This window comes from Amblyomma americanum, chromosome 1, assembly GCF_052857255.1.
Source record: "Amblyomma americanum isolate KBUSLIRL-KWMA chromosome 1, ASM5285725v1, whole genome shotgun sequence".
NCBI classification, from domain to species: Eukaryota; Metazoa; Arthropoda; class Arachnida; order Ixodida; family Ixodidae; genus Amblyomma; species Amblyomma americanum.
This window is the reverse complement of record NC_135497.1, coordinates 183,544,066-183,569,056: the sequence shown is the minus strand read 5'-3', so window position 1 is coordinate 183,569,056 and position 24,991 is coordinate 183,544,066. Positions and strand designations below refer to the sequence as shown.

The window sequence follows — 24,991 nt, the reverse complement described above, 5'->3', positions numbered from 1 at the left end:
TGCGCTTCACTGCGTGCGACGGGAAAAAGTGCAGGTCACACTGCACAGCTGCGTACGCCACCTAGAGGGCGCCACTGTGAATCAAGGAGGAAGAGCACAATGCGCGTTCCATATGCGCGTTCGGGCTCGCGTGCACGCAGCCGGACCCTGCAGCTCAGTCGGAGCTGGCCTGCTGCCGCGAGGGGACAGCACTGCGAGATCTGTCTTCGTGGACAGCCATCCATACGAGCACCAGGCCTCTCGGGCTGACCTTGAGTGAGCGCCGGCACTCTCGAGATTGACCTTCCGCGAGCAGCGGAACCGTTGAACCTCTGCGAGTAGGGTGCTATCCCTTAGGCCTCTTGGTAAGTGGGTTTTCTTTTCGCCCTACTGGAAGCGCTGACGTAGGCCTACGCATTACCACATAGCACCGCATAGCCGCACGCCGTGCCTCATTCGAGAGCAGCGAGGGAAACCGAAGTCTGAATTAGGCAACCTTACTGCTGCCAGGTGCCTTCTGGTAGACACCGTGTGCCGCGTTTGTTTTGCTCGTTTGAACTTCGGCCGTGGCAGAGGCGGCCTTGAAGGAAAGGGTCAAGCGTTGCGCGAGTTGATTAGTCACCGAGTCTGTTCTTTCGCGCTGGTGGGCGTGCTTGTTTTTAGTTTTTCCGCTCGGACGCCAAACGCCGCCAACCGCTGACTGGCGCTCTGATATCGACTGCTTAGCGCGGGTTGCTATACGGTAACCCGTCACCTTACCTGTCTTCATCTATTTTTATAGCTTTAAGCCTTGCGGCGCTGTACTCGTCTTGGGAAGTTTCGCCAGATGAACGAAGCATTGTTCCGAGCATTTCCGTACGCGTCTTTCTGTAATCTAATTTCGCTGACAGAAAGCAATTGTACTTTTCCTACATGCTCTTATCCACAGTAGCAGGCTCCGAGACGGTTGGGTGAAATAGCTTTTTCTGGCCCTGCGTCTTTTATATAGCGTTCTTTTTCAACTGTATACTCTTGTGAAGGTACCATTTCGTTGGCAGCAGGTGTCGCAGCGCCTACGTATTTCATGGTGAGCATGACTGGCGCTTTCTCGAGGGTTGATTTGATATCCGCGCACCAGCGTCCATGGCACGCCTATTCGACTGCATAGAGGACTACTTTAGCGAAGGGCTTTTTTTTCAGTAACTATCCCCTGCAATGACTCAGTGGCTATAGCATTCGGTCATGGAGCCTCGCGGGGTCGAACCTCAGCGGCGGCAGTCGCACTTAGATGGAGGAGAAATACAAAAACGCCCGTATACTATGCGATGTAGTGCACGTTAAAGAACCCCAGGCGGTCGAAATTTACCTATAGCCTTCCACTACGGCGCCGCAAGGGGTCACGATGCGTGCAGGATTGTTGACGAACTGCGTGCGTGTGCGTAAACGAGTGGTCATAACTATGTAAAAGCATATCATTGTTTCGATGTTCACAGGCGTCTAGAGCGAAGGAGAGATGTTTCGTGGTTTGAAACTTGATTGGTCAGTAAGCAAGCGTTTTGTTATATTTTTTTAACCACCACTAGTCGCGAATTGCTATGCGCGCCGTGCACAGCCGGACAGAGCGTTTCGGTGGCGGGCAAAAGCGATGAAGCGCCCAACGGCGCTACGCCATGCAGGGCCGGATTAAGAAAAATGGAGGCCCTGGGCTAATGCGCATGCAGGCCCCCTTTCCCTATACTGACTCCCCTCTCCCATGTCTGCTACGCTACTGGAAATATGCCATGTTTCATTTTAATTCCACAAAATTAAAAAGAACGAAGTGCGATCAACGAGATTATTATTATGATGATTATTATAAGGGAAACAACAAAACGCTTGAAACGCGATTTTTCGGAGCCCTGCACTACGGCACCCCTTTCTCCCTTTCTACTTTCGCTCCCTCTTTCATCCCATCCCTTACGGCGCGGTTCAGGTGTCCGCCAATATGTGAGACAAATACTGCGCCGTTTCCTTTCCCGAAAAAACCAACCAACCAACCAACCTTGCTTGAAACGCGTGCTGTTGTAAACACCAACACACATGTTCAGTTTGCGATTAATCTGCATTCTGTTTTCAGTAAAAGCTAGGCTTTAAGGAAAAGTTTAGTGCACTCAAGATGGACAAGAACGTGGAAAAGACAACACAGCTCAGATATCGATCCTTCTGAAGCTAGGCTTTGTTTGCTTCACTAAGTGTAATCCAGTGGGGAGGCGCATGGTTGTATCCAAAACATTCTTTATTAAAATTCAATTATCAGACTGCAGTAATCGCTATACACGAGACTCTATAAATATGCAATAGATATATACTATACTTAAGGCAATACAAACACCATAAAATGCACTAGAATACAGATGAAAATTACCAACTGTAATTACAAAACTTTATTTCAAAATGTTTTTGGTAATTGTAAGACTTGCAAGGACGACACCAAATAAACGTGGCACTATCAAAAACAAGCATACAGTTCTTTATAAGCACGCTAAATATCACATGAACAAACAAGAGACGAACGACGAAGATTTGTATATCTTGAATTACACTGCTCAGCGTTTCATTGGCAACGTGGCGGCTGGGAGTAATAATAATAATAATTGGTTTTGGGGGAAAGGAAGTGGCGCAGTATCTGTCTCATATATCGTTGGACACCTGAACCGCGCCGTAAGGGAAGGGATAGAGGAAGTGAAAGAAGAAAGAAAGAAGAGGTGCCGTAGTGGAGGGCTCCGGAATAATTTCGACCACCTGGGGATCTTTAACGTGCACTGACATCGCACAGCACACGGGCGCCTTAGCGTTTTTCCTCCATAAAAACGCAGCCGCCGCGGTCGGGTTCGAACCCGGGAACTCCGGATCAGTAGTCGAGCGCCCTAACCACTGAGCCACCGCGGCGGGGCAACACAACGAATTTATTGGAACTATTCACGTATACCGCAAACAGTCCTCTTTTAAAATTGCATCTTTAATAAATAATAGTAATAAATTGGTTTTGAGGGAAAGGAAATGGCGCAGTATCTGTCTCGCATATCCTTGGGCACCTGAACCGCGCCGTAAGGGAAGGGATGAAGGAGGGAGTGAAAGAAGAAAGGAAAAAAGAGGTGCCGTAGTGGAGGGCTCCGATATAATTTCGACCACCTGGGGATCTTTAACGTGCACTGACATCGCACAGCACACGGGCGCCCTAGCGTTTTTTCTCCATAAAAACGCAGCCGCCGCGGTCGGGTTCGAACCCGGGAACTCCGGATCAGTAGTCGAGCGCCCTAACCACTGAGCCACCGCGGCGGGTCAGTGGCATGTTTCGCGCCTTCGCTTTGGCGAAATCAGATAGTCTGTTCGAAGGATAGATCGCTGAGGAGGTCACTTTCAATGGACATGATAGCAAGCGAGTTCACTTTGTCGTCAAGGAGGATCGAACGAAGGCTGATTTTTTATCAGCGACAGCTTGGAAAACGATCGTTCGGTCTCACGGTTTGCCAGGGGTATGCTAACCACATTCGCAAAGCAATAGAAAGGTTCGGAAACACATCAATCAGCACTCTTTCATGCAGCAACTTCATTATTTTCAGGGGACTGGTGTCCTGCACACAAAGTTGTGCAGAAAGTTCGCAAACCAAACGATTTCAGCGGAAAATGCTGGCTACAAATCATTTTTGTAGGTCTTCAGCAAGTTCTCAGCCTGCTGTGCCAGAGAGGCCTCGCTCCCAACTTCTGTCAGCAATTTTAAGAATCCGAACCTTTCGCAGGGTTCAGTGTAGGCAGCCTTTCGCACTCGCGAAGCAGAGACTATACTGTCAAGTACAACATTGTAGGTCTCTACGATAAACTTTTTTCTACCTTGTAGCGCGCTATCGCTTTTTCCGTCCGGGTGCTTACTCAAAACGATGCGTTTGCCCTCATCCTAATAACATTGATTGGTACTTATTAGCGTGCGTGCTCTTTTCGAAGGTATCAAAGAGAGGTCGCAAAGAATTAACAAAGCCTTCTAGAGAGCTCAGCAGGTCTACAGCAGTTGAAATGTCTAGGCCTGGTTTCTGAAGTGCTACGCTCGTTTTGTCAAAGCGATTCAAGATTTCTCACTAGAAAATCGCCATGAATGCAGTCTCTAGTTTTGTCATTTTCTTCAAGAGAGTGCGCTTCGTTCCTAGTATCACCGTTTTCTTCCTAGTTCTTTGATATAGCTTCAAGGCAACACAAGACTACATTGAAATTTTTCAGAATGGCCTTATATGATTCAGCGTGTCTCAGATACTTTTCAAAACAAGCTGCTGGCCAGTTCCGCCCATGCTGTCCAAAAGATACCTTCATCGCTTAGGTGAGGCAGCAAAGGACACATAGTCTCTGAATTACATTGAAAAGTTTGACTGCCTCAAGGCAACTGTCAACGCTACACACGCCAACTAAGTTTAGTGAATGACCAGCACACGGGACGTAGACTGCCAATTCGTTCAGGCGTTTCATTTGAGCTTGCAGTCCTTTGTATTTTCTTGACATATTACTCGCATTATCATAAGCTTGGCCCCTACAATCATCACTTGAGATGCCATTGGTCGTCAAGAGGGACATCGCGGTATCGAAAAGATACAAGCCGGTATGCTGTTAGATTGGAACAAATCCAAGAAAGCATTCGTACACTTTCTCATTTAAATAGTATCGTAAAACAACTGACAGCTGATCAACGTGAGTAACGTCTGGAGTCGAATTAACAATTGGAGAATAATTTTTTTTGCGCGTTTCACTTCGTCAACGAGACGTTCCTTGGGAGCCTTTGCCATATGCTCTATAAATTCATCACAAATGGTTTTTGACAGATACGATGGGGGACCTTTTCCTTTGTTCCCGTGGCGTTTGATGTGCTCCTCTAGAAAAGGATTAAACTTGGCAATGGCCTCAAGCACTCCCATATAATTGCCATTTCTCGGTGAACCAAAAATCTCACTGCCCCTAAACGCTAGGTTGCGCTCAGCTAGAAGTTAAACTACAACGACTACGCGCTTCAACACCTCTGTCCAGTGAGCGGTCTCTGTGACAAGATGCTTAAACAGCTCCTTGACAATTGTGCTGCTCGAGTTAGAGCTGGCGAGTCTTGCTGCCACGCAGTTCCGCTGCTCGACGCCATTTTCATGTGCGCAAACCTTTTCTTCTGCTCTTTTCCAATCAGAAAAGCCTTGCGGGGTGAGATCACTGGTGTTGCTTGAAATAGAAAATAGTTTGCCCATGAAACAGTAAACGGAATCTTTGGACTCGAAGTACATTAACCAGTGTCGCTCGTACGCCTCCACCTTTACAGCCTTTCGCACGAAAAGATGAGGTGGCATGTAGCGTTTCTGAGTTTTGTATTGCCTTTCGGAAGACGGAAAATTTTCTGCCCGATTTTGAAAATAAAATGACCCTTTTTCAAGTCATACACTCCGAAAGCTGTCAGTAATAACGTCCGGCCACTTAGCAGGGCCACTTCGGAGAATCTCGCAACGTACCTCTTGCTGAGGGGATGTCTCTACTTCTCTGTTTCCGCAACGAGAAGCCGTCTCATTCGTCCTCACGAGGCACACATGTGGGTGGGAACATGATTATTTGAAGCCAAACTAACAGGAAACAAGTGAGTCGGTTCTTGGAGTGGTGTTTCCTGGCGCTCGTCAGTAGAAGGAGGCTCATCGGGGAGGTTTGGCACCTGTTGATCAGCAGTAGTAGAAATCTGGCGTGGCGGACCGGACACCTGGAGCTCTGTGGCAGGGGCCCGGCTGAGTAACATAGACGTTGCAGACTCAGGAACAGGGCAGGGCTCGGTTAGCGTCGGTTGCTCAGAAATATGGACGACCGAGGTTGGCACCGTTTTCACAGAATCCAGACAAGCAAGATGAGTCAAACCTTACTTCTTGCCAAAAAAACCGTGATGATGGAGTTGGCAAGTCCTCCACAGAAGCATAGTCGGTACTATTGGGAGTTTGACATTGACTCTATGTAGACAGATTATACTGCTCCGCGGAAGCTGCATTCAGTAGGTACTTTGTCATCTTTGGTAGGTTTTTTCGCCCTCTTCTCTTTCCAACTTCGCCTTTCGTTGATGCTTCCAACCGAGCATTTTCGCATGAATGGATGCTAACTGTTCACCGCACCGGGCACTTCGTCAGTCCGACCCGACCGCAGGTGTCTAATGGTGGCCGTCCGATGACTGGCGCACGCTGCCTGGATGGTCCGTGGCTGGCCGAAAGTGTTGCGTCCCTGGGGATCTCCTCAGCGGGCGGGCTTATGCAAGCTGAATAGCAGGCCGCGATAAACTTCCTTTCATAGACGCGCGCCGCGTCTGTCTGTTACTAGCGCCAAAGAAGGCGGTCACACACATAGTTCCTTGTACAAATTCCCTCATTCTCAGTACAAACTCACTTCTCCCGTTCCGGTCTCGTCTTCTTATTGGCTAGGAGCAATCGTCTGTTCTGGGAGGTTCTCGATTTTTCTTTCGTCCCGTCGACGCCGAGGGCGAGAACGAAGGGGAGAGTGCGACTCCTAGCGCGGGCGAAGTTACGCGCTCTCCGTCGCCTCTGAGTCATCTTTTTCTACTTCTTTCTGGAAAGTTCGGCTGCCAATCTGACCTAGTTTTTCCGTCGAGCGCGCGCGAGGGTTCGCAGCCACTAGGCAGGAATGGGCCCTGGGGACAGGCCTCTCGGTCCAGCTCTCCAACTTCCCCAACTTCCCCCTTCACTCTTCCACGACCCTAGCCCGAACAATGAACATTCCATGTCCCACCGCACACGGACAAAAGCACGTGTGATGTCTTCTTTCCTTTCCTGCCTAGACTCTGCCATCGGACTCATCATCTGCTATCGAACTCATCGTACCCCGCCCAAATTACCATCACTGTAAAGAAAAGTCGAATGGGAGGCACTGTTGGGTACTGCAGCACATCCTTTCTATGAAAAGGACAGCGACGGAACTATTTGAGAGGTGGAGAGTGGCGTGGTGGTGACGAGGGGCAAAGGAGATTTAGGTACTCATCCCACTTTACATGTTTTAGGTGTTTCCCCTTGCCCCTCCTCTCCAGACAGCACTGGAAAGACGGACTGACAGGGAACCACGAAAACTCTCCCAAGCAAACGCACCTCACTTTGTAAGAAAGGGGGCCCCGCCGGCTTGGTGTGGGATTCCTGTTTTTGCAGCTCAAGCTCTCCCCAAATGATCAGTATAAACGCATGCTCTTACATTAGGCGGGGGGCCCCGTCTGCTCGTTCTGGCTTTCTCGCTTCATACATGTCGCTCGAAGTTGCGTTGCCCATGGTTCCATATACTAAGCAGGTTAGAATAAATGGGACCCCTTCTACTGTCCGAGGTGAGGCCCTGGGTTGCAGCCCCCTTAGTCCCCCCCGTCCCCCTTAATCCACCGCTGACGCCATGCCTGCTGCTTGCTTCGTGATAAGTAGGCCGAGTGCACCTCCGGCAGCTATCTGCATGCGCAAACAGCAGCTGGCGACCAGTGGCAGTCGAAAGAATACGACACGCTCGCCATGTGCTCGGAAACAAGCTATTTCAATCCCAGAAGCCAAAGCAAACGTAGATGTCACTAATGCAGGGCAGGAAGCCGCGCGAGCGGAGCCTCGTGCGGCTTCCACACTTGTCTACAGCTGTAGCAAGTGTTGACCATCGTCGTTAGCTTAATTACCACTTCGTTCGCAGCAGAAGTCTCCTTGTACTCTTGATAGGCCGTAGTGCTTACAAAAAAGTTTGTAAATCCTTGTCACTTGAATAGAAGGCGGCTCGTAGTGGCTTGAAGAGCCCTAGTCACGATGGTCAATAAAAAAACGCGTCGTCGGACGATCATAAAAAAGTTCAGAATATTTGCAGCCCGAGACAGTCTTGTGATTATCTTGGACAAATTTTCTTCACGGCGCTACATGCGTACGTTGGCGTAGTTCTGCCATTTTCTATGCACACAAGATATGCCGGTGATAGGTTTTACCTTTGGTATAATCGAATTGCCTTTAAAGATAGTCAGCCCGCCTTCGTGTCACCGACAGCTCTCGGTATACTATAGTGTGTAGGCACAGCCCGAATACTCTGCCAGAGGCATGATGGTGTGAACCGTACAAAGCTTCTGAGGCTATAAAAATAAGGAAACCTACGCTGCACACTCCAGCAACACTAATTCTTCGAGCCAGACATGGACTGGCAGCCGTGACAAGCTCATCCTTTATGAGCGATCGAACACCTCTTATGTTTGACCTCCTCTTCAAACAGTGGTCCTCCAAACAGTGGAAGACACTTCACTTAATTATTAGGCTAAGCCTAAGTCGCACATTTTTGCAGCATGCTGTCTGTTAGCACTAGAGTCCACGTCTTGGACGTTTCGCAAAGCTCTTCAATAGGCTCGCGAAAAGTTGTGAAAAAGCTAGTAATAGCTTGCCAGTTTCGTAGAAAGCTACAGCTATTTTTACTGGCTATAAGAAGGTAAAATAAATATAGTAGCAAGGCAGTATAGGAAATAGTGAATAGCTACACAGCTACACTGCTTTTGCCTGTATTCGAGTATCACCGAGTCTTCAGCCTCGTGTTGTTCCAGGTTTCTGCGAGCCACCCGCGAGCTCCAGCTTCCTTCTTTTGGTATTTCAATTTGTCACTGTTGGCGCCAACAGTTGTGTTGGCATTTTTGTTTGCGTGAGCTCGTATCCTGGCATGTACGTCTGTCAATCGCAGACAAAAGAACTTTGATACCGCTACCGCAGGCTCCCAGGAAGCGTATCCGGGACATGGACAGTGATTCGTCTGAAGAGGAGCAGTCCTCCACCGACCAAAAGGCGGCAACCAGCAGGAAGGCGCCTAAGATGATCGACAAGATCGTAGATGCTGTTAACAACTGCGGTGAGTGCGCGCCCTCTTTGTCTGCCTAGTTTGCACTTAAATGTAAAATAATGGATTGTTCTTCAATACATTGTGCAATGACACTTGCTCGGCTGAATTGCAAAGCTCCATCATACTCTTCTATATATGGGCACTGAGGGCAACACAATCACTTTTTTTTTTCTCGGCTAGAACCTGTTCTGTGGCTCTTCTGTGGCAGTGATGCCGTTTGTTTGGCAGCAGACACCACACGCATTTTCCCACTACTCTCAAATTTGTGACTTCGAGACCTAAAGGGACTCTGTGATCACTGCTTTTGGCAAACGTCACTGTAACCTGGCCTCAGGGATCCTCTGCGGTAATTCTCACCTGGGAATAATGGGCCACGACGGTGTCTGTAGGTACAGGACTTCCATTTATTTTCAGTGCCCCTTTAAATACAGTTAAACGCTGTGAACGCGAGGAGGCTCGTCGAGCTCAAGTGTTTGAGGCGCCACAGTCCGTCTTCCAGGCGCCTGTAAGCAACTGCGTTTTTAGACGAACGAAGCAAGCGCTACAAACAAGGCAGCGGCACGCTTTGCGTTTGCAGATAGCCAGCACTGAGCGATATTTCAGCGCGAGCGAGGCTATTGTGAAGGCAAACGATTTTATCCTTATGTGCGTCGCATTAAATTTCAGATGTCGATGAAGGGTATCGATACGCTTTATCCAGTTGGCTGGATCCAGCAAACTGTTTTGTTGCAGTCGCGGTTTGGCAGAGGTCATCGTGGCAAGCTAAGCGATTTAACTTCGAGAGCCAGCTATTCTCGATATTTGTATTCATTGTTCTGCCTTTATCCTTCCCGATTCCAAAACTTCCGGTAGACAGAACATCGGGGGCCGCCGTGGTGGCTGAGTGATTATGGCGCTTGGCTGCTGGCCCGAAAGACGCGGGTTCGATCCCGTCCGCGGCGATCGAATTTCGATGGAGGCGAAATTCTAGAGGCCCGTGTACTGTGCGATGTCAGTGGACGTTAAAGAACCCCAGGTGGTGTAAAGTTCTGGAGCCCTTGACTACGGAGTCCCTCATAGTTTGACAGAAGTACTTGCTGTTGGGCTAGTTCGTTCATCATAAAGTTGAATGACGCAAGGGAACGAACACAGGAAGACACAGGGCCACTTTACAACTTTATTATAAATTTTTTATTATTTATGCGCTTTATTATTTAGGCGCTCTTTATGTCTATGTGTCTTCCTGTGTTCATTCCCTTGCGCCATTCAGCTTTATCATAGCCTGAGTCGCTTTGGGACGTTAAAACCCCATAATCAAATCAGACAGAACGTCGGAAGTGCTGCTTCCTGGTATTTTTTTTTCGTAGCCTGGAAAGGAGCACCGCCTCACTGCAGCCCCGGGGCTTACTAGAAGCAGTGCACGCGTGTATATATAGTCACCAGCAGAAATCGGGACTCGACACAAGTCGTTTTCTAACCTTCCCACGGGACCAGACATTGCCGGTGCCTGCGCCTTTTACTCGCGCAGCGGATCTGCCGGCGGTAGACGATCGTTCTCGGGACACTCAGAGTAAGCGCAGACCGGATGCACTGTCGGCCAGCGAAGTGCAAGGCGCAGTACGCTCTGGCTCGGTGGTTTTTATTCCTCCTGATAACTCGCTATCGGCGATTTACGTAAATACACGTGTTACCTGCACACCGGCGCACGACTGTTCTACCCTGACTATCGTTCACATTTTGAAGTGCAATAGCTTTGTTTTTCCAGCTCAAGCCCGAGCAAACTGCGGTTGCGCCCTCACTTCGTAGGCGCGTCCGAAGTCGAATATGCGAGTCACGGGCGCTGTACGATCACTTTTTTTCCGCATGCGCACGCGTCCTTGCGGCCATGCGCACGGCCGCGTGAGGGTGCGTTGCGGATGAGGTGTTGTACGATCAAGTTTGCTGCATGCGACCGAGCGGACGACTCCGGCGTTATGATTGGCGCGCTCGTCAGTGCCGCCCGTGCGGCAGCACAGGCATGTGCCGTAGCAAAACACGAAAATATCTTGCCGTACGAATACACACACATTGATATGGTGGCTCACCCGAGACATGTTTAGCAGTGAGATTTTTCGTAGCAGGTAAAACCGCGATCGGCTGTGATAGCCATGAATCTTGGCGCGGCCGATTCTGACGTCCACGAACGAAGTTGCAACAAATTTTGCAACACCGCAGGCGAGGTTCTAAAACAGCGCCGCGGGAAACGATTAACGTTTGCGCTATTTCTACTTCAGAAAGTGATAACAGGCATCACACCGCGATCGCGACACAACTCGTTGGACTGCTAGTTGGCTAGACTCCGCTGAAGACCGGAAAAATCGGAATTTATACAAATTAGACCTAAAAACACCCAGCAGACGCGCTCCCCCATCCTCAACCTGGGGATCAACGGAAGCCAGGTCAAACAAGGAGCTCAGGGTGCTAGGCATGCTAATTCAGGAGACGGGCAGCGTATCGTCAACGCTAAACACTCAAACACACGGCCAGGAGTGTATCGAGACTCGTAAGAATCGCCCGCAGTAAGGACGGCATGAAGGAGGACGACACTAGGAGACTGGTACAAGCCTTCGTCACATTACGTACGCTCTGCGATACCAGCTTTCACGCAGATGTGAAGCAGAGCAGGCCAACGTACTCATACGCACTGCCTACAAAGCTGCACTGGGCCTCCCTGACTGCACTGGCAGAGAGCGTCTGGAGAGTCTGGGTATTTACATTACATACGATGAACACGACGCGGCAGTCTTGAACGCGCAGAGAGAGAAACTCGACTCGACAACCCAAGGTAGAGCTTTACTACACAGACTTCACTACCCCTTGGCACCCCAATCCTGCGTGAAGGAGACACACCAAATACCCTGACGAGACAGGGAACGCATACACGTGGACCCAATACCCAAGAACATGCACCCCATGTTTAACGCCGGCCGCAGACGAGCGAGAGCGGTGGCACTCGAACGGTTACGCAACGACCCAAACACTCACTACACAGACGCAACTCCCTACCCCTTGAGGCTGAGAGCATTTGCTACGGTTGTCACTAGAGGGAACCAAGCAATCGCGTCGGCGACAATCCGCACCAAGAGCATGGCCGTGGCCTAAGCGGCAGCCATAGCACTAGCCATACGAGCGGCAGAGGGCAAGAGGCAATCTTCACGTGTTCTCACGGATTCGCAAGAAGCTTGCCGACTGTTTATCAGAGGCGTCCTTCCTCGGAGCATCCTAGGCATACTAGGAACCAACCTTCGAGAAGATCACATCATCACATGGTGCCCGCTCACGAAGGTGTACAGGGAACGAACGGGCGGACCGCCTGGCTCTAGGACTAATTTTCTGAGACGCGGACAAATCGACCTGGGAGGAATACCTCACACCTACGCTGCCACAAGATATCCTCGACAGCCAAAGACGCGCCAGGCAGACAATGGCACAACCCCATCCTAAACTTACACGCTGACAATCTAGGGACTGGAGACTCCTACAAACCAACACATATCCCAACGTACACACACTCGGCAAAATACACCCGTCCTAATACGATGACTGCTGTCATCCGCAAGAACCTGTCTGCTATTTTAATAAAATGTTTATTCCTCCTCCTCCGCTGAAGATCACCCATATATGCCTCCGTTCCAACCACGATCTAAGGTTTTTGCCTCCTAACATTTGAAGAGAGCCCTCATTGAAAGTTACACTATACCCTAACATGCAATAACAATTTCAGAACGACGACGCGATTCGTATCACGAATTCTCGGAGCCAAGGATATGGGACTAGAACAAGCTATAGGTTAGCAGTACATATTCGATCGCTTGTCATTATGACAGGGAAATTCACATAGCTGAGACCAGACAGAGGTTAAGTCATCAGTTATTCAAACTAGCAGACTGCAGTCTTTTTACATGTATTTTAATTGCCTTTATTTTGTATCTTTTTAATTCATGCGCACTTTAGCTGACAGTAACAATGTCAAGTAAACAGGCCTCCTTGCTGTCTCCCCAATTAACTGTTATTGTAAAATACATTTATTTATTAGTCAATATATGTATTGTGTATCTGAATCGTGCATGTATTAAAAATTCCATATTTTAGTACTATGCTGTCGAACAAGAACCCAAATATACAAGAAAATTATGACATTCCCAGTAATTTTTAATATGTAAAATCAGTTGTAACTGCAGCAGTTGTGCATTTCACAGAAGAGTGACCGTGCAACAGTACTGCTTTCTCTCTGTAAGGTTTTTCGGTCCGTTAGAAAAGGCAAAATTGAAATAGCACAGTGTGGTGACAAAGGGGCTAAGCCATCTATCACTGCGCTGAAATGCACAGCTTTGTTCTTTGCAGAGACAGCGGGCGACCAGTTTTATTTTAGCAATTCCTTAGCTCATATTGCAATGACAATTGCACAAGCTAGAATGCAGCAGTGCAAACAAGCCTGGAGAATTGTGCTCAGAGCCAGTCAATGGCGACACATGCAGAAACAAGCTGGCACGTTAACTGTACAACTCCAAAAAATTCTGAAGTGCCCATGTGAACGAAAACAAAGTGGTTGATTAGTACTTAGTAAAAGGTCATACATGCCTTTTCCTTCAGTGTAAACATAACATGATGTGGGAGTTGGTAAACTGGCTTACATCTGGACGGCTCCTGGTTGAGGTTGGGAAAGAATACTTCATATATTCAGGGAAACAGGATGCACTGACCATGCAGAGTGGTTGTCTCAAGCAGAATTTGTAGAAATATATTTACTAGGTGAAAGCTGCGTCCATGAAAAACGCAATGAAATAAAAAATAAGCATATAAGTGTGTGCAGGGCATAAATACGTATATCCTCTCATATAGCTTTGCAGTAATGTTTAAGACCTTTTCTGGGCAGAAAAAAAAAGTGATCGTAACAGTGATTCTGGTTCCAAAAACAGCCGATAAATGTGAGCATTTTCTGCACAACTTGTCATGTATAAAATTTTTGACCGTGCTAGCTGTTATTAGCGCAATCTTCTGCAAAGCAAACCTTATTTCACTGCCAGTTTGGTTTTCAAACTGGCAAAGTTGCCTTTAGGCATACCTTATGTGAAAATGACTTAGTCGTAAACTTAACTGCTTGAAGATCTTTGCCTAGGCTATGCCCACTTTTCGGCTTCATACAATGAGTGTATGTGAATTTAAACAGTCCTAGAAGGGCTGCATGTATTAGGCAAACAAATATCTTGTTTTGTGGCCTCTTTTTTCAAAATAATGCACCAAAATGATAATCCTCCTTAGGGCCTTATATGAAAACTCTTGTTACAAAGGGAAAGGAAACAGCAACTGTATGACTGAGTTAACATTGAGTAGAGGTTTGTGCCTTTCCATGTGTTTCACTGCCGTCAATGTAAGAAAATTACATTCACACGCAAAATTCACAGCAGCTGTAACCTGACTCCATTCATGACAACAGAAATACATGTGAAATTCAGCTTTATTATGGAGGAGGAGGAGGAGGCACCATTTTATAAACATTGTAAATGCTGGCCCCATAACATACCTGGCTTGGCATTCCAGATGAGGATAAGGATCAAACGACACACGCACATAAGTCACACGAGTAAACACATGCGCCTAGCATTTTAACCACATCACACTATCGAAATCTCCGCGTTGCTTCGCTTGAAACAGTGTAGGATACTAGCAGAAAGCAAATACTGACACACATCAGCTCGCAGTGGAGACAGGTATCGCTGACAGCAAAAACTGTTAATGTAGTCCTTTTAAGATTGCCAAACAGGCCATTCCCGAGCACGCAGATGGTTGTTCTGGAGGGTTGGTATGTTGATATTGATAGTGGAATGGCAGACCATATAGCAATCAATGAAGACTAGTTAAATTAAACAGTGGAAGGAAGCAAGGCAACAATGTGGGCTAGTTGGTTGCACATTTGATGGGTATAACGTGCTACACACGGACATGAATAGACAACTAAAAACGGCGGACACAGGACAGGTGTGCACTAACAACTAAAATCTAACCTGGTACGAGGGCACATAAATGCATTTCATGCACATGTTCAAAACAATCAAATTCATTGCCACCGGCTGTGTCCCACGCTCCTTCGTTTCTTGATTAGATCTAAATCCTCACTTGATAACAACACCGAGGGTGTGCTTACGCACTCATCTTCACCGGCTTCCCGTATCTCAAAGGCTTCTTTTTTTCTTGTCCCTTGCACGAGCTAAAATTGTAGTCTGTTCAAAGTAAGGTGAACATTTGGGATTTGCGCAATGGGGGGCATGGGGGGGGGGAGCTTGTCCTGTGTCCGTTGTTTCAGCTGTCGGTTTTTCTCCGTGTGTAGCGCATTATTCCCATCAAGTGAAAGGAAGGTCATTAATGAATGTAAGAAAAAGGGAAGGGCCAAGTACAACACCTTTGAGGTTGCCCGAGATTCCAAAAAAGAAAGGCAGGATGACCAAGAGTTAGCATGGGCTAAGTGCTGTTAACTATCTAGGATCACTTAAATCCCACACGGAACAGCACGATGCAAGACATTATTTTATAAAGGATTTTACCGCATGCTTTCTCAAAGAGACTAAGGAGCAAGTGTACGTCACGAAAAACTAAATGTTGGCTATCACAGGAATGCTTTTCAAAAAGCGTACCGATCTGGAAGGCACAATTTAATGGGCTACAACAATTCAGCAGTGTGAGAGTATATAGTGTTTTTCACGATTAGGAACCCATGCTAGTCATAGAAATGGTGCGATGATTTGGTGCTTGTGATATTATTAGAACTAAACATTTACTACATTTTACTGTATGCAGCCATGCCTCGTTAATATCCACCTTGTGATATGATGGCTTGAATTATGGACAGTTTCTTTGGGGTGAAACTTCATCAAATCACGCATGCCTTAGCATGGAAACTTGCTGTTTGGACAAATGACAGAGCTAAAATGCACAAAGCCAATTGGGACCGGCATATTTTTGTCGTGTAATATAGACTGCAATGCGAACGTCTGGACTGTGGTAACCAGATACTATAACGTAGTGCAAGGACTGTTAGAAGTGTTTGGCGACAAACACAGACTGAATCATATGGCTGTTGCACCCTGGAATTGCCCTCATACCACTTGCAGCGTAGCGTGCAGTTTTCGTTAAACATTGAACTGCCAGGCACGCCGACTGTCTCCGCTTGCACTTTCTGAATGACGAAGCACTTCTCCTTCTGGTGTCGAAATCAATGGCACTGAAAGGCTCGGCGACTCATTTCCTGGCGCACTTTGTTCACTGCAGAAATTAATTAGGCCGCTCGCTGACTGTGTAACCTTTTTGTTATAATCTCAATGTTTACTTGCAACACTAATTTAATGATTTTTTTTAAACAGAGCACATGGCAAGAAGAAAAAAACTACTCGAGTTAAAGCATGTTGGCCACGAGGGGAACTCAGCACAGGTGTAAAGCTGGGAATATTCAAATACAATTCAAGCAGTAAGGAAATGGGTTGAAATTAAATGTGATCTCAACCTCGACAGGTCGATGGCTGCACCGGCACTGTAGGGCTTTCAGAAACTGCTTAATGTCAGCATTGCAGGGCCAACCACAGTGCAATAGCGCAAAACACGCTTTTAAAAATCAAAATAAACCTTGTTAACGTGGTTGTGGCAATATGCACAAATGTGGCCCTGTCACGGCCGTACGACAAATGTGAACAGATGCGGCGGTCGAATTTCGATGGAGGCGAAATTCTAGAGGTCCGTATGCTGTGCGATGTCAGTGCACGTAAAAGAACTCCAGGTGGTCGAAATTTCCGGAACCCTTCACTACGGCGTTACTCATAGCCTGAGTCGCTTTGGGACGTTAAACCCCATAAACCAACACCAAATGTGAACAGATGTGTGTCTATGAAAACCTATAGCTGAGCATTGTGGAAGGTGCAAACAAGCATCTACATTCAGGCAAACAAATTTAGAAATGCAGCAAATGCAATGAAGGCGAAGGAATTCTAGGAAGCAGTCTACATTTGTGACAAATTCCCAAAGGCCCACCATCGCCTTCATCCAGCAGGCAAATAATGTTCACTGCAGGCAGTCACAGGTAAATAAACTCAGCAGATGCATGTGCATTGATGACATATGCTTCTAAAGGCTTCGAGGATATCTCACACAAGCTGGTAGAGCTTACTTAGGAAGCGCTAGTTAACATGTGTTCGACACCAATAAAGCCAAGTTGTTGAGCACCTCGGAGACAGCAGTGTAGTGAAAGCAACAATAAATGTGGGATCAGGCGCTTATTAAGAGTACAGTTTTTATCCTGATTGTCATGGCTCATGAAGTACTTCGAGATCGCTGCATTTTACCAATAGCCATGGCAACCATGATAATGGACTTAATATTGCAAGCATTTGTCTGAAACGCAACTTCACTGCGTGCTGCTAAGCAAAAAATAAATTGTAATCACAGCAGTTCACTGAAAATGTTTCATTTTTAATCACGATTCACTATTATGGAAACTCCGTATGAACAGTTCTGATCCAGAACCAAAGTGTTCATATTAATAAGGAACAACTGTATATGGGTTACTTGCTTTGAGAAGCTTAAGCATCTGTTGTGGTTGATTATAGATTTTGATGTTGGTCTTTTTTGGCATCAGATAAAATGAAATGCTCATGAAAAAGAGCTGCACTAGTGGGCCCATATTAGAGACTTCTGCATCGTGAAACACCGGTGCATGAGTCGTGACAATGGTTTTTGTTTGTACATATGTGTTCCTGATCTGGTGATAAGTTGCAACCCAAACTTAACACTAATGCTTCGGCTCAGACCGTGATATCACTCACATGCAGGGGAAGCTGGATTCATTCAATTTGTTACGCAAATATTTACTACAGATATGGGCCCGCGCAGCCAGCAGGGAATAAAGACTCTCCATATGTGAGAGCTGCTATGCACACCGATGTTTTCACACAGATTTCACAGTGCAACCGGCATACCATCGTAATCCGGCCACTCTTAGTCGCAAATTGCACTTCATGGAGCACAATGCCGCAGAATGCTGGCGAGGCTTCTGTAGTCCCGACAAAAAGCAGCCCAACGGCTTTGCAGCCGAGGTCCTTTCGCATACGCAAAACACATATTTCAGAATGGTCTCGTCGCACTCACGGCGGTTGTCTAAGGCGTGGCCCGCATGGAGCGTTTTTTGCCGGCGAAATCGCGCCGCGCGCCCGACGCCGGCGCCGACGAATTCACTCCCGCATGGTCAGTAGCCGAGCGGCATTTTTTTTTGCTGCCCAGTTGTGCGATGCGCGCGCCCCCATTCATACTGAAAGCAGACGGATGCGCAGGAAGCGAAGCGAAGTGAAGCCGCTGGCAGTCGCGCGCGAAATGCTTGCGAGCGCGCATCCACCATGCGAGAGAGTCTCCTTCGGCCGGGTAATTGTAGCCGGGTTCACCGGCGCGGCCCCGTCCAGAATCACGTGACGCCCGCCCCGGATCTCATTGGCCCTCTGTCGCTGCCCTCTCCCGGCGTCGGCGATTTTATCTGTTCCGCCATAACGCGATTTGACAAAAACGTCCTCTCCCGCGGCAAAAAAAAAACAAAAACGCTCCTCTGCCGTCGACGCCGACGAATCGCCCGGAAAAACGCTCTATGCGGACCACGCTTAACGCAGTACACACGAACTACGATCGATATCGGTGATGGATACGCCGCAGCACGACGCCTTGTGCTCGCGATCACTGCAACCGCTGCAACTAATGCGGCTCGCTGCAGAGCTCGAAGTTGGCAAGCACTTCGTCACGTCGCACTCACGGCAGTTCTCAAACTCAGCACACACGCGTGCACCCGAACCAGGATCGGCTGTACCCTGTACAGTTCTAAGTTCATTTCAGCACTCGGAAAACAAGGCGTACGTAGTAAGCTTTTCAAACGTAATTATACTTGCAGGCGATACCACTGACTGACGCAAAAGCACTCGTTCTTACTGCAATCACTTTCACTACACTGACGCTTCTCACTGCGCTGTGAAGCTTGCTGTATGCACAGGAACTTCACCCTGGGGAGCTGCTTCTCGCTGGTGTTCGTGAAGATGTCGCGTGAATAAAGAACACTTGAAGCTGTCACAAACGGTTCCAAATAAACACATCGCGACACCGGCACTGTTACATCTGGCGTATCTGCTCGGCCAACTCAGTGCAGATGGAGACAAAACAACTTGGGGGGAAATGCCGCTTGCCGCTGTTGCACGCAGTGAAGCTCGACGTCGCTGTCAACGCTCGTAATAGTCACGCGCAGCCAATATGTGTTCCTCGGCAGAGGTACCACCTACTAGGCCCGGTTTCACTCCGCTTCGCGGGCGGCCATCTTAAGCTGGATCCGCATGGCGCGTTTTCCGCGAGCGAAAAACGCGACGCGCGGTGGACGCCCACGTTGCCGTCAACGCGCGAGCACCCGCACGAGAAAAGGGAAACGGCGCCTTCGCGGCGCGTTTTCCGGGTTGCCAGACAACGTAACTCCCAACGACATGAATTGTCCCTGCCGCAGAGCTACTGTCCCTGCTACCGCATATGTAATATGCACTTAAACTTACACAACACTGCAATAGAAATAATCTTAGTGTAATTACATAACGACATTTTTTTCCGAAGTATATTTATCAAGCTTAATTTCAAGCAGAGTGTGTGCGAAACTGCGACTATGTACTTTCTGCATGCCAAGAGGCCGCTGCTTGTTTACAACTCGACATAGAAAATGGAGTGTCGGGCGCTTACTACAGAGCAGAAGAGGTGATTGCTACTGTTAAGAGGGATGCTGATTCTGAAGCAAGACTGCTTTCTCCATTTTCGATGAACACGATGCGCGCACGAAACAGTAGCACGTGTTTTTCACGTGCGCGCCGGTTCTGCAGAGCGAAAAAAAATGCGCCGAAGAGGCTCCGTCGAGATGCGCAGAGAGTAGGGCCATCTAGTGGCAAAACCAAAAACCAAAAATGCCACGTGACCAAATACCACGTGACTTACTTGAAATCTGATTGGCGGAGGCGCCCCGGACGCGCCGCGCGAGGCGTTTTTTTCTACTCCGAGCAGCAGCACGCGGCGGCGCGATTTCGTGGTGGGCACGCGTCAAAACGACGCGCGCGTCCCAGTATCCGCGCGTCAATCGCGCCTGAATCGCGCCATGCGGTTCCGCCTTTACTGAGGAGGCGTGGCCTGGTGCCGGTGCGCTGCTACATCACGGGACAGCAGCCAATAGCGTGATGCGACCATCCGCTAGTGCGGAAAAAAGTAGAAGTTGAACCAACTGCGGAACCAAAGTGATCGTACAGCGCCATTAGTCTCCTCACGACCTGGGTGTTCAGCTCGCGAATAGCGAGTGCCCTGCAGCGTTTTGCTCTGAAGCTGCGTGTGTGTGCTGTGTGTGTGCTATAGATTGTCACGGCAGGAGTGTTGCGATGTTCTTTCGAACCTTTTCAGCTGGTGATCGGAGCGTAAGCTGCATGGAAAATTCGCGCGCGTAAATTGCAGTCGAACAAATCTACCGTATTGGCGCAGCGAACTGTCGCGGCGCGTACTTGCCTTAGTGCTTCAGCATAATACTAGCTATGCCTCTTTTGTCACGTTTGTCATTTATTGATTCGGGAATGGACGTACCTGTACCGATTGTTCATTTCCTTTTTGCTGTTCTCTTGCAGCTGACCCTAAAGGTGCGAGCCCCGCGTTCATCCGAAACTTCATTTTCGGTAAGCTGTATTTCAAGCCAATATTCACGCCCGTGTCTTTGTCTCTCTGTGCAAGCACCGACGTGGGAAGTGATGAGTCATGCATGGCTGCCAAGTGACCTGCGCTTGATGTGGGGCAAACGACACAGCGCAATGCACTCATTGAAAGGCTGAAGTATGTCATAGAATAGAGCTTGATTTATGTACGCACGTACCCGCTTTGGTTCTGTAAAATCATAAGAGGCATTCGTAACACGCATTGGTAGGACATTGGTTGGAGTTTCTTCCTACTAGCTCAAAAGATGTAGAAAATTGCGCACATAGGTGTAGATGGGCATGTACCATGTACTGAAGTATTAAAAAAAGTACAAGGCCGGGACCCCCCCCCCCCATTTTTTTTTCCAATAGACTGCACATGTCGCTATTGACATTGTTGCATATGATAAACAGAATATTTCGGGTAGTGGGGATAGCCCCTGCCTGGCGGTTTACTCTTCGCGTACCCCTTGAAAGAGTTAGTAGGTGTACCCGTCATTACTCACCTATGGGGCCTAAACTGGAGTTGTCAGGGTTGTCTAATATTTTGCGATTTTGTTAGATGTTTTTCCAGCTATATTTCGCTTCTGGCGGATTGGAAACGAGTTGCTAGTCAGCGCGTTGTGCCGTCGTTTTTTTTCCGTCCCGTTTTTGTGCGCTGTTTTTCCTTAAGTATGATGTACCAACTTGCCATGTCTCCGCCTTAACGCAGAAATAAATATACCTGTTGAAATGCTATGCGATCCTGATGAACACGTCGGCAACGTATGCGGGCGGTGCAAGATGCTGGTTGCACATACAAGTAAAAATTTTGCATAGCGTGAAAATGGCTTCTTTCAGGTAAAGGCTTGTGCAGGAGGAGAAACCTTGCGGCGAAATTTTATTGTCAAGCGCGTTAGAATTTGTCATAAATTCTCCATCATTGGCATGACAAAGATGAAACGCATTTTCAGTGTGAACAGAAACTCTAGGCTGCGCCTGTGCGTGCGGGAAAGTTTCAGCTGCATTGCAGGGACATTGAGAATAACTTCGTCCAGTTTTTGGTCTTAGTAAAAATCAACCCTATGGCTCTTTCGGTCTGTGCAGGTGATTGTTCGGAAGCAAGACTCGTTTATTTCAGAGAAAATTGGATGTAAAAATTTCTCGCCACTCGATTCAAGTGCGTTACCTCGAAACCGAACTGGACACAGTGATTATATAACACTAAAGTGGACGGCGGTGTAGCCTGGCCTCCTAGATCCACGCGCTAAAGAACTGTCTCGACGTGACCGCGGTTTACTCGCAAAAACTGCCGATGGTGGCGATACCTTCATTTCAATTCTTCATATTTTCTAGCTTAAACCTTTTTCGATGGAAGTGGCCTTATTACGACGCGGCAATCTATTGATGCAGGCGCATTTCATCTAGCCCTCAGGGTCCCTTTACGAGGCTCAGCGTAAATCTTGTGGGCTGGATGAGCAAAATCGCGGCGAAGACGAGCAGTCTGTTGCGAAGCTGGTGACGTATTTAAGAAATGTATTCAGATGAAAATCACAGTACTTGTTCATTCACATCTGCGCTGAAAGTCCGCCAATTCCTCCCTCCGAGAACTGCGACGAAAATTACGTACTCTGTATATCTCACACAGCGCCTTTTATTCTTCGCTTTCTTCATGTCAGTAAAGCTGCTTTCGTGATTAAAAGTTTATTGACACCAAACCACTGATAGCTGTTCTTGGGCACGGATTATTCGGTTGTCGCCTCTCGAACCACACACCTTTAGTGGGGTAATGCTGCGAAAGTGGCAGCAGCCGCTGGTGCATTAAAGGAATAGTTCCATTTTACGGTTTAGGTTAAGGTGAATTCGCTTTGCTGGTGTGAAATATGCTAAAAACTGGCTTTTCTTGGAGCGCTTTATAGTACATCGGTAAAAATAACGGCTGGTGGAGGCAGCGCGCATGGTTCTGTGCGGCGCATGCATGCGCGATCAAACTTTTGAAACTGCCTTCTGTGTTTACTTTGCCACAGGAAAGTACCCCGACGTGTATGGTGCACGTTTCAAGACAAGCTTCAAAAAGGCGTTCATAACGGCCATCGAAAAAAAAGTACTGGTTCGTACGAAAGCAACAGAGGCCGCGGAGGGCGTGAGCGGACGGGTCAAGCTCGCGACCAAGGCGAAACGTAAAGAGAGGGCTGCGGCTCCAGCCGCCCAACCCGAGTCGGATCGATCTAAAAACCGGAGACCATCTACCAAGACCGCCTCCAAGAAGTCTAAGAGTAGCGAAGCCGTAGCCACCGAGGGCCGAGCCAAAAGCACCAAGGCAAGGAAGCCTCCCGGATTAGAGAAAAAGGCTGGTGAAAATGCAAAGCCTGCTGTAGCAGACATTAAAAGTAAAAACACGACTGGAAAAAAGGCCGCGAGCACTGGCGCAGTAGTTAAAGCTAGAAAGAGCACTGGCGTAGCAGCTAAAGATGAAAAGATCACTGGCGCAGCCGCTAAAGCTGGAAGGAGCACTGGCGCAGCAGCCAGAGCTGGAAGGAGCACTGGCTCAACAGCTAAAGCTGGAAGGAGCACTGGCTCAGCAGCTAAAGCTGGAAGGAGCACTGGCATAGCAGCTAAAGCTGGAAGGAGCAGTGGCGCAGCAACCAAAGCTGGAAGGAGCAGTGGCGCAGCAACCAAAGCTGGAAAGAGCAGGGGCGCGGCAACCAAAGCTGGAAAGAGCAGGGGCGCATCAACTAAATCTTTAAAGTCAAGCGGCACAGCAGTCACGGTAGAGAAGGGGAATGCCGTAGAAGGGAAGGCAGACGAGGAAAATGTCGTAGAAGGGAAGGCAGACGAGGAAAATGCCGTAGAAGGGAAGGAAGACGAGGCGAATGCCGTAGAAGTGAAGGTGGGGAAGAGAAGAGGCGTACCAGCTAAAAGGGTAAAGGACAAAGCTTTCGATGACGAGAACAAGTTTCTCGATTTGGAACTCTCCAGTGAAAACGGGACCTCGGTCGCTGAACCCCGGAGTGAAGGCAAGAACTCGGTCGCTGAACCCGAGAGTGATGGTGAGAACTCGTCCGCTGAGCCCCTAAGTGATGGTGAGAGCTCATCCGCTGAGCCCCAGAGTGAAGATGAGAGCTCGGCCGCTGAACTCCAGAGTGAAGAAAACACGGCCGCTGAACCCCAACGCGACAAGGGCTTTGCTGAGGACGCTGTCCGCTTAGGCGACATAGGAGATTCTGTTGAACAAAACATGCAGGGGAGCAAAGGTGAGAACACGGCAACGGAAAAGCGTGCAGAGTGTGGGAATTCTTCCTCCGAGAGCGAAGACACATCCGGCGAATCTGATGAACCCTTGAGCCCGATCCACATGAAAAAGGAACCTGGCAAAAAAGTTGCTTCAAAAAAGCTTATGGGGCTTAAGAAAACCGCCGAGTCTAATAGCGCCCTCCAAGACGACTTCTCTGGCACTGGAGAGCTTGATTCTTCAGCGTCTTCTGCGTTAAAGATTTCAAAGCTCTCTGTGCCACCTCAGGATGTCGGCACAGAGAGCTCTGAGAGCGAAGACACATCTGGTGAATCTGATGAGCCCTTGAACACGATCCGCATGAAAAAAGAACCTGGCAAAAAAATTGCTTCAAAAAAGCTTACGGGGCTTAAGAAAACCGCCGAGTCTAATAGCGCCCGCCAAGACGACTTCTCTGGCACTGGAGAGCCTGATTCTTCAGCGTCTTCTGCAAAGCTGTCTGCGCCACCTCAGGATGGCCCCACTGGTGACTCCGTTGAGCATGACGAGGAACCCAAAGCTAAGAAGCAGCGCCCGAAGCCAGCACGTCGGGCCAAGAACTGAATGGCAAAGTGACAAGCTTTTAATGTGCATGCAGTTTTTTTATTTCTCTGTGCTGCATTTTATTCTTGTAGCTACCAAGTGCACATGACTGTTGGAAAATTAAACTGTATGTCGGACTCCTACTTTTTGTTATTCTTGCGTTGCTGCGATAAACTACGCATCGCGTGCCGTCGAGCGATGGCATGTGCGGGCGCCGGATTTTCAAAAAGCTCTATTGGTATCAGCCGCAAATTGGTGGCATAGCGGCTATGTTTGGCTGCCGAACGCGAGCCCACACTTTCGGTCAGTTGCAGTTCTGCCACACTGCTGTTGGCACGCATGATGGTACTCCAATTAGAATCTCGCTGATTAGCACGCCTCTAGTCCACTTCAGATTACCGCAGTCTTCCAAATAAGCTAACGCCACACAAACATCACCCCCTCCGTTGTCCCTGGTAAACGTCATCGTGCCTACGTGGCTTAGCCTGTATCGTGCCTGTCTGACGACCGAAGGGTCGAGGGTTCGAATGCCGGCCGAAATTTGACAACTTTTCTTTGGGTGAGCCGCCGCGGTGGCGCAGTGGTTATGGTTCTCTGCTGCTGACCCGAAAGGCGCGGGTTCGAT

At 48.4% G+C, this 24,991-nt stretch overlaps 1 protein-coding gene across 1 annotated transcript; it reads left to right on the top strand.

The window, feature by feature from the left end:
• The first annotated feature begins 188 nt into the window (after positions 1-188).
• LOC144094045 (uncharacterized) lies at positions 189-24,418 on the top strand. Its single transcript, XM_077627905.1, has 4 exons — positions 189-344; positions 8,706-8,841; positions 20,511-20,558; positions 22,580-24,418. Exons 2-4 carry the CDS (start codon positions 8,730-8,732, stop codon positions 24,385-24,387), a joined length of 1,968 nt encoding a protein of 655 aa, XP_077484031.1. The 5' UTR covers positions 189-344; positions 8,706-8,729; the 3' UTR covers positions 24,388-24,418.
• Positions 24,419-24,991: the final 573 nt, after the last annotated feature.

Bases quoted from the DNA above. Each gene is read 5' to 3' on its own strand.
- LOC144094045 (XM_077627905.1), top strand. From the start codon at position 8,730: ATGGACAGTGATTCGTCTGAAGAGGAGCAGTCCTCCACCGACCAAAAG. The intron at 8,842-20,510 runs GTGAGTGCGCGC...GTTCTCTTGCAG, and splicing joins AGATGCTGTTAACAACTGCG to CTGACCCTAAAGGTGCGAGC. The intron at 20,559-22,579 runs GTAAGCTGTATT...ACTTTGCCACAG, and splicing joins CATCCGAAACTTCATTTTCG to GAAAGTACCCCGACGTGTAT.